Here is a 16,147-nt window from a genome sequence, read left to right as displayed (position 1 = left end):
AAAACGTTGTACTGACACCAGATAGCGTGGAGCAGTGGCTACACAGCGGGAAATGGTTTAAACTCTACAGACCAGCCGACGTACAGCGCGAGCTGAACTTTACGAAATGGTTAGAAACTCTCAACATGAGTGAAGAAGGTAGACTAGACCAGAACATTAACAGTCTGCAGCTGTGCATGAAGAAGTGGTCCTAGAACTTTGACTAAAGACACGAGGGAAGACAATCCCCACTGATACAACTGTTGGTACGTCTGAACTATCTTTTCTAACGAACACTCTAAGACCAGAGAAGCTCTACAACTAAGAAAGACATTGTGACCTCTGGTAGACAACCAGAGCCTTATATTGAGCCACTACCCATAGACGGATCGATTGGTTTCAATAGAGAGACGACAGAGAACGACATCTATGCGTAAATATATTTTGCATTTCTAATCTGAATGAGCAGTGGTTAGGGGGCTAAGTATTCTGGTTACTCTGACCGTAGTTTCCAAATGTATGTACGATAAGTTGTGTCTCCCTCACTTTATCTTTCCCCACCGCCTTTCCATTGTGTAACAAGCCGTCATATTGTGTCAGTCTACTAGGGATTTTTATCTCATGTAAATGTGTATGGTATTCTGTGTTATTATTTAGTTAATAAATAAATAATTAAATCAATTTGTGTAGTACTGAATATTCAAAAGGGCTAGGGTTCTTGCGGGTCCACGGATTATGCGATATTCAGAATAAGACTGATGAGGTAATAATTAATAATTGACTATTATTGATGTAAGAGATATACAGATATCTTTAGAGTTTGTCAGGAGGTAGTAACTCGTTAAACAACTTTTCCCGTGGTGCCCCAAATTCCTAATGAGTTAATTGTTACATGATTAATTTAATCGAGTAACAATTAAACATAGTTAGTTTGATTCAATAAATAACAGTCATCAGATTAATGATAGTCACTTCACGACAACGTGGTAACGGGGCCACTCGAGTGGTCACTGTACCTTTTGAGAATCTTGACTAATAGAGGCCGACAACATCTCTTCGATAGCAGTGGAAGCATACTCAAATATTTAAAAACAACCTAACTTGTAAATAAAACAATGTAAATAGCCAAGAAACTAAAATAAAGTCTAACTTCAGAATACTGAACTAAAATATAAACACAACATGTAAAGTGTTGGTCCCATGTTTCATGAGCTGAAATAAAAAATCCCAGATGTTGATATTGACTTTTTATGAAATGCTCGCACTGTAAAGCCCTGAGTCTGACCACCCTCCAACATGGCTGGTGAATTAGACATTCTTACCCGCCAGTGGCAAAAATATACTTGCATTTGGCGGGTCTTAATTTTAGGCCCCGGTTATGGCAGTGACTAACTAAACTGTTACTGGTAGATTGAAATGTGTGAGTGGTGTGTGAGTGGGGAGTCAGCCAGCCAGCTGGTGCTTGAACACTGTTTTCTCCCAAAGTAATTTCCTGTTGTAATTACAAAGGAGAGGCAGCACAATAGCTGTGGTTGGGAGGAGGGAGGGGGCAATGGGCCAGGTATAATCCCTGTCTCCTCTCCTCTCTGTAACTTCTCAAGGTTCAAGGCTGTAACTTTATCCAGGCTTGCGTAGAAGAGAATATTAAACAGTAGTGAATAGTCTAGTCTGCTGTCTATACGTGAGCCAAGCTCTAACTTCTTACATTTATGTCAGAGTTGAGGGTATGACAAGTCTTTCTCTCATTCTCTTTCTCTCTCTCTCTTTCTCTCTTTTTTTTTTTTTTTTTTGGTGCAGTCACTACAAAGATTCAGCAACCGTAACTTTGAATAACCATCAGTTGACACCGACACTGGTTGAGAGGGAATACCCTCTTGGCCAAGTGGTAAAGATGTTGGCATCCCGAGCGGGAGACCGGGGTTTAGATCCCAGCCATGACATGTACAACATGGTTGATCTGGGGGTTTGAGAGATTTTCCACCTCTAGATGGCAGCCTTGTCACAAAACCTGTTTGATTTGAAGCACTAGTCCTGATGCTCCATTTCCTCTCGGTTGTTGAGTGTAGCAAAGTGTGATTGAATTTCCAACCAAAGCCACATGTCTTTTTATCAATAGCTTTCTGTAGACACATCCTTTAACACCATTAAAAAAGTATTATAATGCTGATATAAGGATTTAAATCACCAGAACATATGTGATTGCAGAAGAAAAGTTTGCACTGCTTTTTTCAGTAATGCTTATACTTTAGGTTACACTGAACACGTTTGATACCTTTCCATCCATTCCATTCTTCCAGTCACAATATAGGGTGAAGTTGCCCCTAGACACTGATCTTGGGTCAGTTTAGCATTTCCCCCACTAATGGTTAAGATTAGGATTGGGGAAGGTCTCCACCACTGAGCTCGACAGGTTAAAATACCAAAATGGTCTGTCTGTTTGTATCTTCTCTGTGATAGGCTCCTATGTTCTCCTGGCCTCGCCTTCGTGATGCCGACCCAGTCCTGCGCTGTGAAATGGCTTCCACAGGAGAGGTGTGTGTGCGTGCACACACACACACACACACACACACACACACACACACACACACACACACACACACACACACAAACAACCATGTATAAGCAAACACACACATACACTGCTCAAAAAAATAAAGGGAACACTTAAACAACACAATGTAACTCCAAGTCAATCTCACTTCTGTGAAATCAAACTGTCCACTTAGGAAGCAACACTGATTGACAATAAATTTCACATGCTGTTGTGCAAATGGAATAGACAACAGGTGGAAATTATAGGCAATTAGCAAGACACCCCCAATAAAGGAGTGGTTCTGCAGGTGGTGACCACAGACCACTTCTCAGTTCCTATGCTTCCTGGCTGATGTTTTGGTCACTTTTGAATGCTGGCGGTGCTTTCACTCTAGTGGTAGCATGAGACGGAGTCTACAACCCACACAATTGGCTCAGGTAGTGCAGCTCATCCAGGATGGCACATCGGCAAGAAGGTTTGCTGTGTCTGTCAGCGTAGTGTCCAGAGCATGGAGGCGCTACAGCCCAACACCGTGCAGGACGTTTGGCATTTGCCAGAGAACACCAAGATTGGCAAATTCGCCACTGGCGCCCTGTGCTCTTCACAGATGAAAGCAGGTTCACACTGAGCACATGTGACAGACGTGACAGAGTCTGGAGACGCCGTGGAGAACGTTCTGCTGCCTGCAACATCCTCCAGCATGAACGGTTTGGCGGTGGGTCAGTCATGGTGTGGGGTGGCATTTCTTTGGGGGGCCGCAATGTGCTCGCCAGAGGTAGCCTGACTGCCATTAGGTACCGAGATGAGATCCTCAGACCCCTTGTGAGACCATATGCTGGTGCGGTTGGCCCTGGGTTCCTCCTAATTCAAGACAATGCTAGAGCTCATGTGGCTGGAGTGTGTCAGCAGTTCCTGCAAGAGGAAGGCATTGATGCTATGGACTGGCCCGCCCATTCCCCAGACCTGAATCCAATTGAGCACATCTGGGACATCATGTCTGGCTCCATCCACCAACGCCACGTTGCACCACAGACTATCTAGGAGTTGGCGGATGCTTTAGTCCAGGTCTGGGAGGAGATCCCTCAGGAGACCATCCGCCACCTCATCAGGAGCATGCCCAGGCGTTGTAGGGAGGTCATACAGGCACGTGGAGGCCACACGCACTACTGAGCCTCATTTTGACTTGTTTTAAGGACATTACATCAAAGTTGGATCAGCCTGTAGTGTGGTTTTCCACTTTAATTTTGAGTGTGACTCCAAGTCCAGACCTCCATGGGTTGATAAATTTGATAATTTTTGTGTGATTTTGTTGTCAGTACATTCAACTATGTAAAGAAAAAAGTATTTAATAAGAATATTTCATTAATTCAGATCTAGGATGTGTTATTTATGTGTTCCCTTTATTTTTTTGAGCAGTGTATATAGGCACTAGCACGCATACACATACATTACACAGACACATACATTACACAGACACAGATTACACATGTACGCACACATACGCGCTCGCACACACATGTATGTACATGCACACACACACACACATATATACACTTAACAGGTGTCTGTCTCCCTCCTTGCAGGTGGCTTGTTTTGGACCAAACATCTACTCTGCCTTCCTCAAGGCTATGCTATCCACTGGCTTCAAGCTGCCTACAAAAGGCATCCTCATCGGGATCCAGGTCTGTGTGTGTGTGGTTCAAGAGAGTACACATCAGGGTTAACAAGCCTCAGTCCACTGACACTTCCCTTTTTCAAACACTCTCAAATTGTTTAATCCATAATCTCACAATTGTCAGGATTTTTTTTTCTTCCCAAGTCTCTTTCCCAAGTCCTTTGCTCTGTAAAAAGCTGTTTTCAGGTACATGACAGATACTAAAACAGAGTAGACAAAAGCGGTTAAAAAGATGTGCGTCCCAAATTACACCCTATTCCTTATATAGTGCACTACTTTTGACCAGAGCCCTATTATACTGGTCAAAAGAAGTGCACCATATATGAAATAGGGTGCCATGTGGGATGCAGTTTAAAAAGGTTGCTGTTTCTCATGTGTGTGTCAGAAACAGCCATGCGTGTGCAGCTAGTAAGATTAATGTAGTGTTCATGTGTAATATGTAGCTAGCGCTCCTCAACGAGCCAGTCAGTGGGGTTATGAATGAGTGCCTCAGGCCTGCTCCTAGCTAGCCACACTAAAGCTGAATAGCAGGATCTGTAAAAGGCTGATGCATTCATATCATAAATGATCATCGATCCAAGGACTGGTCTCCCATGGCTGTGACAGCACTTCTGATGGAAAGTTAAAAGTGTGTATGTCTGTGCCTGTGTGTACATCAGATACTTACATAGTGGTCTTGTATTGAGAGAGGAAGGTCTTCTGTGTCTATGTTTTCATCAGGTAGAGAGAGATATGGATAAACAGGGCATTAGGAGCTCTGTAGAGTCACCACATCCTCCTCTCTTCCTTCGCCCTCCCTCTCGCCCCCTCTACATTTTCCCCCCTCTCGCTCTTCCTCTCTTTCTTCCCCTCTTTCTCCCTCCTCTCCTTTCACTCTCTCCTTCTCTTTTCCCTCTCTCCCTCCTCCCCTCTCTTACCCTCCCCCCTGTCCTCTCTCTCTTCCTCCCTGTCTCCTCCCTCTCTCTGGTGACAGACTCTTCTTCTCTCCATCTCTTTCTCCTTCCTGTCCTTTCACTCTCTCCTTCTCTTTTCCCTCCCTTTCTTCCTCCTCCCTTCTCTCCCCCCTCTCCTCTCACTCATTCTCCCTGTCTCCGGTGACAGACTGTCTGTGTGTGAGGAAGTCCTTTGAGGGCCAGATGAAAGTTGACAGTGGTTATTTCTCATCATGGCATTCAGCTCCACATGTCACAAGTGCTCAGGGAGAATATGTCTAGCACTATGAAGGCCTGCTACCCACCAGGAGAATATGTCTTGCGTTATGAAGGCCTAGTACCTAGTAATGGGGGAAGAAAATTGATACAGTTACATATCAGGATATTATTTTTGTATATTTTTATATATCGTATAGTTTTGACTATCGCAATATAATTGTTGTGCTAGTTGGCTGCGCTTGCACCAAAACAGTATTTTCTTCATAGCTTGTTTCCTATCTTCTTTTTAAATAGGGAGCCAATTTGTTTTCAGTACTTTTATTTCCATTACTGATCAACATTTTGCTCATGGCTCTCTCTTGTCCCTCTGCAGCAGACATGGTGATTAATATGTTTAGAACAGCGAATCGCACTAAAATCACAGTATTCAATCACAATATAGAATTGTGAGAATCGCAATACATATCGTATCGGCACCAAAGTATGGTGATAATATCGTATCGTGAGGTCCCTGGCAATTCCCGGTGCTACTAGTACTCCAGGAGGCCTTGGTGCTGCTTAAAGATCTGACAGTACCAATGTCATGTCCCATCCTTTTATCCTCCTCTCCTCCGCCTCGCCACTATGGAACTTACTGATGTCCAAATGACCACTGGATTCTCTTCACCCACCCGGAGAGCAGGGTTTCCATTAGGAGAATTTGGGGCCGGACAAGTGGCCGTGAAGAGTTGAATTTATCGGACAGTTGAGAAATGGACCAGTCATCCATATGCTTTGGGTGCGTAACCCATTGGGGTGTCCACCCACGCAGACAACGGCATCAATAAACCAGGGATATTACTTTCCTAAAACGATAATTGTCCACCTCACAGTTCAGCTGTCGGAGATTTGAGCACTAAATGCATCAGCACGTTGCATGCATAGGCCTATAGGCTTAGTGATCCACTATAGTCAGGGTTAGAAATGAACACCTGCCAAATTAGGTATATTTTTACATTGGCGGGTAAGAATGTCTATTTCACCAGCCACGTTGGCGGGTGGTCACACAGAGCAAAGCCACATGTAGAGGTTTGGTCAAATGGACTAGAAAGGCTCAAATTGACTAGAATGTTTCAGATTATTTTGCTCTCAGTAGAAATTAATGTCATTTTGGAGTCACTTTTATTGTAAATAAGCATGCAATATGTTTCTAAACACTACTACATGAATGTGGACGCTACAATGATTACGGATAATTCTGAATGAATCATGAATTATGATGACTGAGAAAGTTAGATGCACAAATACATTATATATACAAAAGTATGTGGACACTCCTTCAAATTTGTGGATTTGGCTATTTCAACCACACCCGTTGCTGACAGGTATATAAAATCGAGCACACAGCCATGCAATCTCCATAGTCAAACATTGGCAGTAGAATGGCCTTACTGAAGAGCTCAGTGACTTTCAACGTGGCACCGTCATAGGATGCCACCTTTCCAAAAAGTCAGTTCGTCAAATTTCTGCCCTGCTAGAGCTGCCCCGGTCAACTGTAATTGCTGTTATTGTGAAGTAGAAACGTCTAGGAGCAACAACGGCTCAGCCGCGAAGTGGTAGGCCACACAAGCTCACAGAACCTGACCACTGAAGTGCGTAGAGCATAAAAATTGTCTGTCCTCAGGTTGCAACACTCACTACCGAGTTCCAAACTGCCTCTGGAAGCAACGTCCACACAATAACTGTTCGTTGGGAGCTTTGTGAAATGGGTTTCCATGGCCGAGCAGCCGCACACAAGCCTAAGATTACAATGCGCAATGTCAAGAGTCAGCTGGAGTGGTGTTAAGCTCGCCACCATTGGAGCAGTGGAAACGTGATCTCTGGAGTGATGAATCACGCTTCACCATCTGGCAGTCCAACAGACTAATCTGGGTTTGGCAGATGCCAGTAGATGCCTGCCCCAATGCATAGTGCAAACTGTAAAGTTTGGTGGAGGAGGAATAATGGTCTGGGGTTGTTTTTCATGGTTCTGGCTAGGCCCCTTAGTTCCATTGAAGGGAGATTTTAACTCTACGGTATACAATGACATTCTAGACAGTTCGGTGCTTCCAACTTTGTGGCAACAGTTTAGGGAAGGCCCTTTCCTGTTTCAGCATGACAATGACCCCGTGCACAAAGCGAGGTCCATACAGAAATGGTTTGTCGAGATTGGTGTGGAAGAACTTGACTGGCCTTCACTGACCTTAACCACATCGAACACCTTTGGGATGAATTGGAACTCCGACAGCGAGCCAGGCCTAATCGCCCAACATCAGTGCCCGACCTCACTAATGCTCTTGTGGCTGAATGGAGGCAAGTCCCCACAGCAATGTTCCAACATCTAGTGCAAAACCTTCCCAGAAGAGTGGAGCAAAGGGGGGACCAACTTCATATAATGCCCCTGATTTTGGAATGAGATGTTTGACAAGCAGGTGTCCACATACTTTTGGTCATGTAGTGTATCATAGCCCCCAAAAACATGCTATCCTCCCCTGTTATTGGAATGGTGAGAGGTTAGCATGTCTTGGGGGTATGATATTTGTGCATCTGTAACTTAGAACAAAAAGTAGAAAAAATGCTTTACCGTCCCAATAATTACGGAGGGCACTGTATATAATTTAGTTCACACGCTAGATTGTATTTCAATGTTAGTTTGAGTTTGCTGCAACTGTCTGCTGCTAGGAAGACATCGCAGTCTGAGATTGTTTTCAGATAAAACCAGTATTGACGTCATTCACGAGGCAGTCTATTCGCTGAGGCTAATAATTAAGGCTCCCGATTGGCTCAGCATCTCTTTGCTAGAGGCGTCACTACAGACCCTAGTTCGATTCCAGGCTGTATCACAACTGGCCGTGGTTGGGAGTCCCATAGGGCGGTGCACAATTGCCTAGTTAAATAAAGGTGAAATCAAAATAATGATAATAGGATCAGCTTTGGGAGAAACGTGAGAGTGACCAAATAAGGGAATGAATAAAGTTTTTGTTGGCAATTAGCTTTGAAATCAACATGTTTTGCGTTATTGTTTGTATATTATCACAAACAAAGTACTAGGGTAGTGAATTGATGTTAGCTTTAGCTGTCAGCTAGCAAGGAAAGTTAGTCTACAAGCTGGAAGGCACCGGTATCATCTTCCGTTGTAAAGCCTGAATGGACATTATTCCAGACTGTGTTAACTTCTGTGCAGCATTACCGGGGACCTAACATGATGCAGCCTCCCAGTGCAGGCTAGCAGTGAGTAAGTGGACCTAACATGATGCAGCCTCCCAGTGCAGGCTAGCAGTGAGTAAGTGGACCTAACATGATGCAGCCTCCCAGTGTAGGCTAGCAGTGAGTAAGTGGAGCAGGCACAGTGCACACTATAATAAGGGGTCCACTGTGCTGATCAACTGGCTTGATTCGTCAGACACATTCAGAATTACCGAAAGTAACAACCTTTCTAGTATTGAAGAAGTACCGAAGTTTCAGTACTACTGTGTCACGCTAGTCCACTATATGATAGGCTGGAGTAAAACTGACTAGGCAATCAGATACAGTCCAGTGAGTGTGCGTAGAGCCAGTGCAAAAAATGTATAGAGAGGGGGGGGGGTCAATGCAAATAGTCAGGGTAGCCATTTGATTACCTGTTCAGCGGTCTTAAGGCTTGGGGGTAGAAGCTGTTCAGAAGCCATTTGATCCCTGGCTTGGCACTCCGGTACTGCTTGTCGTGTGGTAGCAGAGAGATGACTTGGGTGGCTGGAGTCTTTAAAAATGTTTAGGGCCTTCCTCTGACACCGCCTTGTATAGAGGTCCAGGATAGCAGGGAGTTTGGCCGCAGTGATGTACTGGGCGTACACACTACCGTCTGTAGCGACTTGCAGTCAGATGCCAAGCAGTGATACCAAGCGGTGATGCAGCCTGTCAACATGCTCTTAATGGTGTAGCTGTATATCTTTTTGAAGATGAGGGCCAGTGCCAAATCTTTTCAGCCTCCTGCAGGGGAAGAGGCATTGTCATCCCCTCTTCACGACGATGATGGTGTTTGGACCATGATAGGTCCTTTGTGATGTGGACACCGAGGAACTTGAAGCTCTCGACCCACTCCACTACAGCCCCATCGATGTGAATAGGGGTGTGCTCGGCCCTCTGTTTCCTGTAGTCCACAATCAGCTCGTTTGTTTTGCTGACGTTGAGACAGAAGTTGTTGTCCTGGCACCACACTGCCAGGTGTCTGACCTCCTCCTTGTAGGCCTTCTCATCGTAGTTGGTGATCAGGCCTACCACCTACCACGTTGGCAATGTTGCCATCTTGCGCGGCCACGCAGTCATGGGTAAACGAGGGGACTAAGCACACACGCATTGAGGGTCAGTGTAGCGGATGTGTTGTTGCCTAACCATCACCACCTGGGGGTGGCCCGTCAGGAAGTCCAGGATCCAGTTGCAGAGGGAGGTGTTTAGTCCCAGGGTCCTTAGCTTAGTGATGAGCTTGGAGGAAACAATGGTTTTGAACGCTGAGCTGGAGTCAATGAAAAGTATTCTCATGTAGGTGTTCCTTTTGTCCAGGTGGGAAAGGTCACTGCGGAGTGACTGAGAGTGTGATCACACAGTCATCCGGAACAGCTGGTGCTCTCATGCATGGTTGGTTCAGTGTTGCTTGCCTCAAAGCGAGCATCGAAGGCATTTAGCTCGTCTGGTAGGCTCGTGTCACTGGGCAGCTCGCTACTGGATTTCACTGTGTAATCCGTGATAGTTTGCAAACCCTGCCACATCTGACGAGCTTCAGAGCCGGTGTATTAAGAGTCGATCTTGGTCCTGTATTGACGTTTTGAATTTTTGATGGGTCCTCTGAGGGCGTAGTGGGATTTCTTATAAGCGTCCAGATTAGTGTCTTGCGCCTGTAAAATGGCTGCAGGATATTATATTGCAACAAACACAACATTACATTTGGAAAACATTTTCCAAGAAAACAAAATGAAACAAAACACTTGCAAACTGGTTTAAACCGTTTTTGTTTTACTTCAATGAAAAAGGCATCCATCTTCACTAGAAACAGTAGCCCAAGGCTCCTCTCTTGCTCTCTCTCCATCATCAGCAGCAGGCGCATAAGGCATCGCACAAGGAGTGAGAAAATGTTGCTGAAGCACGAAATCGGGATGTATGATATGCTGCTACGGACAACTTGGCCAGCTGCAATTTTATTTATCGACTTTTCATTTATTTTATCGGCCAAAAGGCGTCAATTACCGGCTTACGGAAACCCTGCAAGAGAGGGCGAGAGATGGAAGGATGAAGGGAGAGAGAGGAATGAAGAAAGAGTTTGTTAAATGGTCATGGTCCATGTCCATCTCTAATAAGACTTCAGCAAGGGGTGGACACTAGTGTGAAATCTGTGTCTGCAGGTACTAGGGACAGATCGGAGGGTGGTGTGAAATCTGTGTCTGCAGGTACTAGGAACAGAGCGGAGGGTGGTGTGAAATCTGTGTCTGCAGGTACTAGGAACAGAGCGGAGGGTGGTGTGAAATCTGTGTCTGCAGGTACTAGGGACAGAGCGGAGGGTGGTGTGAAATCAGAATTAGCGACCGAGGCTGTGTTTCTCTTCTACCTTTCCCTCCTAATGACCAGCCTACATGGCTGTGAATCTGACACGCCTTTACAAACCTGATTACTTGGTCCTGTTTAACACAGTGTGATGACACAACTCTGCTGTTGATCTGGCTCACAGAGAGGAGAAGAGGAGGAAAGAATGTACAGATTGAATCTTAGAGAGGTGTTTCTTCTGTTTCTCCTCTATTGATGTTCAAAAGCAAAGGCTACCGAGGGTCAGAGACTCATGTGCATCCCAAATGGCACCCTATTCCCTATGTAGTGCACTACTTTTTGACCAGGGCTTAGTTTGTGATTCTGATTCGGTTTTTACCTCCCTCAGCATTCGTTCCGGCCCAACTTCTTAGCCACAGCACACCAGCTGAATGAAGAAGGCTTTAAGGTGAGTACTACTGATCGTTCTCAATTACTACTCTTCAAATCAAATTTTATTGGTCACATACACGTGTTTAGCAGATGTTATTGCGGGTGTAGCAAAATGCTTCTCTCCTATTGGAAGTTCAGTCATGAGTTAGACGGCTAGTCGACCTGATAGTCTATGCACAACCCAAAACAACCCACCACAACACAGAGGAACTGAAGAGAAAGAGAGCAAATTGACATTTGCTTCTCTCCCTCTGTGTGTGTGTGTGGTCTCTCCTCCAGCTCTTTGCTACAGAGGCCACCTCGGCCTGGCTCTCTGCCAATGACGTGCCCGCCACCCCTGTGGCATGGCCCAGCCAGGAGGGAGGAGACGCCAGCTTGCCCAGTATTATCAGGTGAGAGGGGATAAGGGCAAGGGGCGACTGTCTGGAATAGAGGGAGGGATAAAGAGTAAGTTTTATAAGTCGTATGTACAGGATACGCATGGTATACATCGTCCAATGAAATGCTTTCTTGCAAGTTCTCGACAAAGCAACAACAATAAGAAATAAAAGATAAGAATACGAACATAAAGTAAATGTTTCAATAGAATAAACATTTTAGCGTAATTATAATACAGGATGGTACAATTTCTAGTCCAATAATAACATGTGTATTGGGGAAGAGGGGGAATGGGGGGACAGTGTATACACAGAGTCTGGTAGCAGCAGTTGTGATGTGTGTGTGTAGTATGAATGTATATGTGTGTGTGTATGTCTGTGTGGGTGTGTGCATGAATGAGTGCCTGTGTGCTAAGGTGTGGAGAATCAGAGCAGGTGGTCAGTCCAATTCAAGTGTTCAGTAGTCTGATGATAGAAACTGTCTCTGAGCCTGTTGGTATCAGACCTCATTCTCCAATACTGTCAGCATTACGGAGAACAGCACGTGTCTGGGGTGTGTGGGGTCCTTGATGATGCTGCAAGCCTTCCTCGGGCACCGTTTTGAGTAGATGTCCTGGATGGGTGGGAGCACGGTCTCAGTGATGGACTGGACCGTCTTCACCACCCACTGGAGGGCCTTGCGGTTGTGAACAGAGCAATTCCCGTACCAGGCTGTGATGAAACCGGTCAGGACGCTCTCGATGATGAAGCGGGAGTATTTGGAGAACACCCGGGGCAGCGTGCCAAATTTCCTTAGCCGTCTTAGGAAGTACAGACACTGTTGCGCCATCTTGTCAAGAGTGGTGGTATTGTTGGTCCATGACAAGTTCTCTGTGATGTGGACACCGAAGAACTTAAAACTCGTGACTCTCTCTACTGCAGTCTAGTTTGATGTGGATCTTTTGTGACAACTGATGCGTAATCTCCTTCAGTGTCGAACTAAGCATGTAACTGTGTTGACAGTCATTGATCAACAAGTAATTTTGCATCCCGAACAACCCCAGGCAATCAAATCAAATGTTATTGGTGTTTAGCAGATGTTATTGTGGTTGTAGCGAAATGCTTGTGTTTCTTGCTCCAACAATGCAGTAATATCTAACAAGTAATATCTAGCAATTTCACAACAATACACACAATATGTACAAATCTAAAGTAAAGGAATGGAATTAAGAATATATAAATATTTGGACGAGCCATGTCAGAGCTGTCAAAAGTTTGCGCAACTGGCTAACTGAAGTCAGGTGCAGGAGAGCAGAGATGAGTGAACAGGCACACTTTATTTGGCAGAAGGAAAACAGTCGGACACAACTGCGTAACGACACTCCCGCCAAAGGCAAAAAGCAAATAGCGCACTCGTCACACAAATAATGTACAGCATACAATACCACGGGTTCCAAACAAGACCCGGCGAAAATCCAGCATGAAGCCTCACACATGACACGTAACAAACAATTACACACACAGACATGAGGGGAACAGAGGATAATATACACGTAGAGTGATGAGGGAATGTAAAAACAGGTGTGCGGAAAAACAAGACAAAACAAATGGAAAATGAAAGATGGAGCGGCGATGGCTAGAAGACCAGTGACGTCGACCGCCGAGCGCCGCTCGAACAAGGAGAGGAGCCGACTTCGGCGGGAGTCGTGACAGGAGCGGCATAGACTAAGATACAGTAGAATAGAATACAGTATATTATTTTTTTATCTTCATTTAACTAGGCAAGTCAGTTAAGAACAAATTCTTATTTTCATTGACGGCCTAGGAACAGTAGGTTAACTGCCTTGTTCAGGGGCAGAATGACAGATTTTTACCTTGTCAGCTCGGGGGATTTGCTCTTGCAACCTTCCGGTTACTAGTCCAGCGCTGTAACCACTAGGCTACCTGCCGCCCCACTAATATACATACAGTGGGGAGAACAAGTATTTGATACACTGCCAATTTTGCAGGTTTTCCTACTTACAAAGCATGTAGAGGTCTGTAATTTTTTATCATAGGTACACTTCAACTGTGAGAGACAGAATCTAAAACAAAAATCCAGAAAATCACATTGTATGATTTTTAAGTAATTCATTTGCATTTTATTGCATCACATAAGTATTTGATACATCAGAAAAGCAGAACTTAATATTTTGGTACAGAAACCTTTGTTTGCAATTACAGAGATCATACGTTTCCTGTAGTTCTTGACCAGGTTTGCACACACTGCAGCAGGGATTTTGGCCCACTCCTCCATACAGAACTTCTCCAGATCCACACTGTCTGTTTGGGTGGACCATTTCAGTTTGTCAGTGATGTGTACGGCGAGGAACTTTAAGCTTTCCACCTCCTCCACTGTGGTCCCGTCAATGTAGATAGCGAGGTGCTCCCTCTGCTGTTTCCTGAAGTCCACGATCAGCTTTGTTTGGTTGACGTTTTCCTGACACCACACTCCCAGGGCCCACACCTGCTCCCTGTAGGCTGTCTAGTCATTGTAATCAGGCCTACTACTGTGTTGTTTGCAAACTTGGTGATTGAGTTGGAGGCGTGCGTGGCCACTGTGCACTGTGCCCAGCTTCACACACTGACCAACGCGAGGTTGGCGGCCTGATCTTGAACATCTACACGGCACCTTCAGCATTCAAATGCTAAATTGGCTTGCGCGATATTAGGCTTTATTAGTTGAGTGACAACCTATGAAATCTGCTAGGTTGTTATTGTTATCTATGTGCGGTTGTATGCATTGTATTGTATGTTACCGGAATAAATGTAAGCTATTGGAGACATTTGGCTATACCTGATGAACGGACTTAGTAGAGATTTTACTTAGCTTGTTCAGGTTCACCAACAGCAATAGTTTTTTAGGTAGTTTGGCTTTAAACAATCAGTGTTTATGGTCATTTTTAGATATACAGGGTAAAGTTAATATTTTCATAACAAGAACAACAATCAAGTTTTGTGAGGCACGCTGGATGGCTGAAGCGGGAGGGAAAATAAGGTTACTCCGTACAAACTTCAACGGTCATAAGCATTCCATTTTGAGATGGGGGGGGGGGGGGGGGGGGGTAAATCCAAAGTTGTGCTATATGTTAATTGGCTATGTCATAGCTCATTTGTAAACGATAAATATTGATACATTACTAGCTCAAACACTTAATCTGCAAAAATGACAAGTTAATTTAGTGGGTGATGGTGATTTCAGAACCGAAGTGGGGGGACTAAAAACATGTTCCCCCACTAATCTGATATTGGTAGTGAGGTGGTGCCTAGTTTCCCTTATGGCTCAGCTCAGGTGCCAAAATAGTAGATACACCATAGACATGCATCATTTACACACACACACACACACACACACATACACAGAAGTCCGTTCAGACAGATCCGGATCAGAGAGGCCCAACTCATGAGCTAATCAGCAGAGGATTATAATTTAGATTGGAAATTGAATTTGTTTATGCAACGAATGTTAGTGCATCAAACCGAATCCCACAAATGGTTTCAAGCTAAAACGTATCAATCATGTATAGTATCGGAGCCCATGTACAGTATCTAGATGGTAGGGAAAGATGCACATCCCTAGTATTTTGCTAACATCTCACTCCTTACAGCTATTACTGCTTCATCACTATAATATATTTGGCGTGTGATTAAACTCTGAATGATGTCTCAGAACACACAGTCCAATTACACAGAATTATAAGGAATTATGAAATATAACAAAGAGGAGTGCGCACACACACACACACTACTCCTCCTTACACAGTGCTGCTGTCAGCCTCAGGAGAGAGGTGTGTGCGTGTGTGTGTGGACAGAGGATTTGATGTCACCTTTGTTTTAATGTGGTTGTCATCTGTGTCCCCTCCATATTATAATTTGCCTTCCATCCTGATGTGTCTCTGTCTGACAAAAGGCTTCAGATATAAATGTATCTTTAGATGCTTTACCTCGTCTGTTTATCCACAGCCCTGTTTTCCTCTTCTCCTCATATTTCCTCCTCTCTTTTCCTCTCCCTTTCTCTCCTCTCCTATTCTCCTCGGTTCACTGTAACCTTTCTCTGTGTATGTGTGTAGGCTGATCAACGAGGGCCACATTGACCTGGTGATAAACCTTCCCAATAACAACAGCAAGTTCCTCAGGGACAATTTCCTGATCCGCAGGATGGCTGTGGACCACGGGGTGCCTCTCATCACCAACCACCAGGTACACAGACACAGTGACAAGGCACACACACACACACACACACACACACACACACACACACACACACACACACACACACACACACACACACACACACACACACACACACACACACACACACACACACACACACACACACACACACACAGAGGGACAAATGCAGGTACACAAACATGCATACTCATGCAAGACACATGCAAGCTCACACACACACATCCAAAGCAACTTACAGTACTTACAAGAATTGAAC

General features: G+C 44.7%; 1 protein-coding gene across 1 annotated transcript in view; it reads left to right on the top strand.

The window, feature by feature from the left end:
* Nucleotides 1–16,147, top strand: part of cps1 (carbamoyl-phosphate synthase 1, mitochondrial) — a 119,033-nt gene that overhangs the window by 96,616 nt on the left and 6,270 nt on the right. Inside the window, exons 33-37 of the mRNA XM_055878266.1 lie at nt 2,437–2,511; nt 4,096–4,194; nt 11,259–11,318; nt 11,582–11,694; nt 15,768–15,897. Of these exons, the coding sequence (XP_055734241.1) occupies nt 2,437–2,511; nt 4,096–4,194; nt 11,259–11,318; nt 11,582–11,694; nt 15,768–15,897 (477 nt within the window). The remainder of the gene's footprint in view (nt 1–2,436; nt 2,512–4,095; nt 4,195–11,258; nt 11,319–11,581; nt 11,695–15,767; nt 15,898–16,147) is intronic.

Source organism: Salvelinus fontinalis, chromosome 23 (assembly GCF_029448725.1).
Source record: "Salvelinus fontinalis isolate EN_2023a chromosome 23, ASM2944872v1, whole genome shotgun sequence".
Classification (NCBI taxonomy): domain Eukaryota; kingdom Metazoa; phylum Chordata; class Actinopteri; order Salmoniformes; family Salmonidae; genus Salvelinus; species Salvelinus fontinalis.
This window is presented reverse-complemented; position numbering and strand designations above follow the sequence as displayed.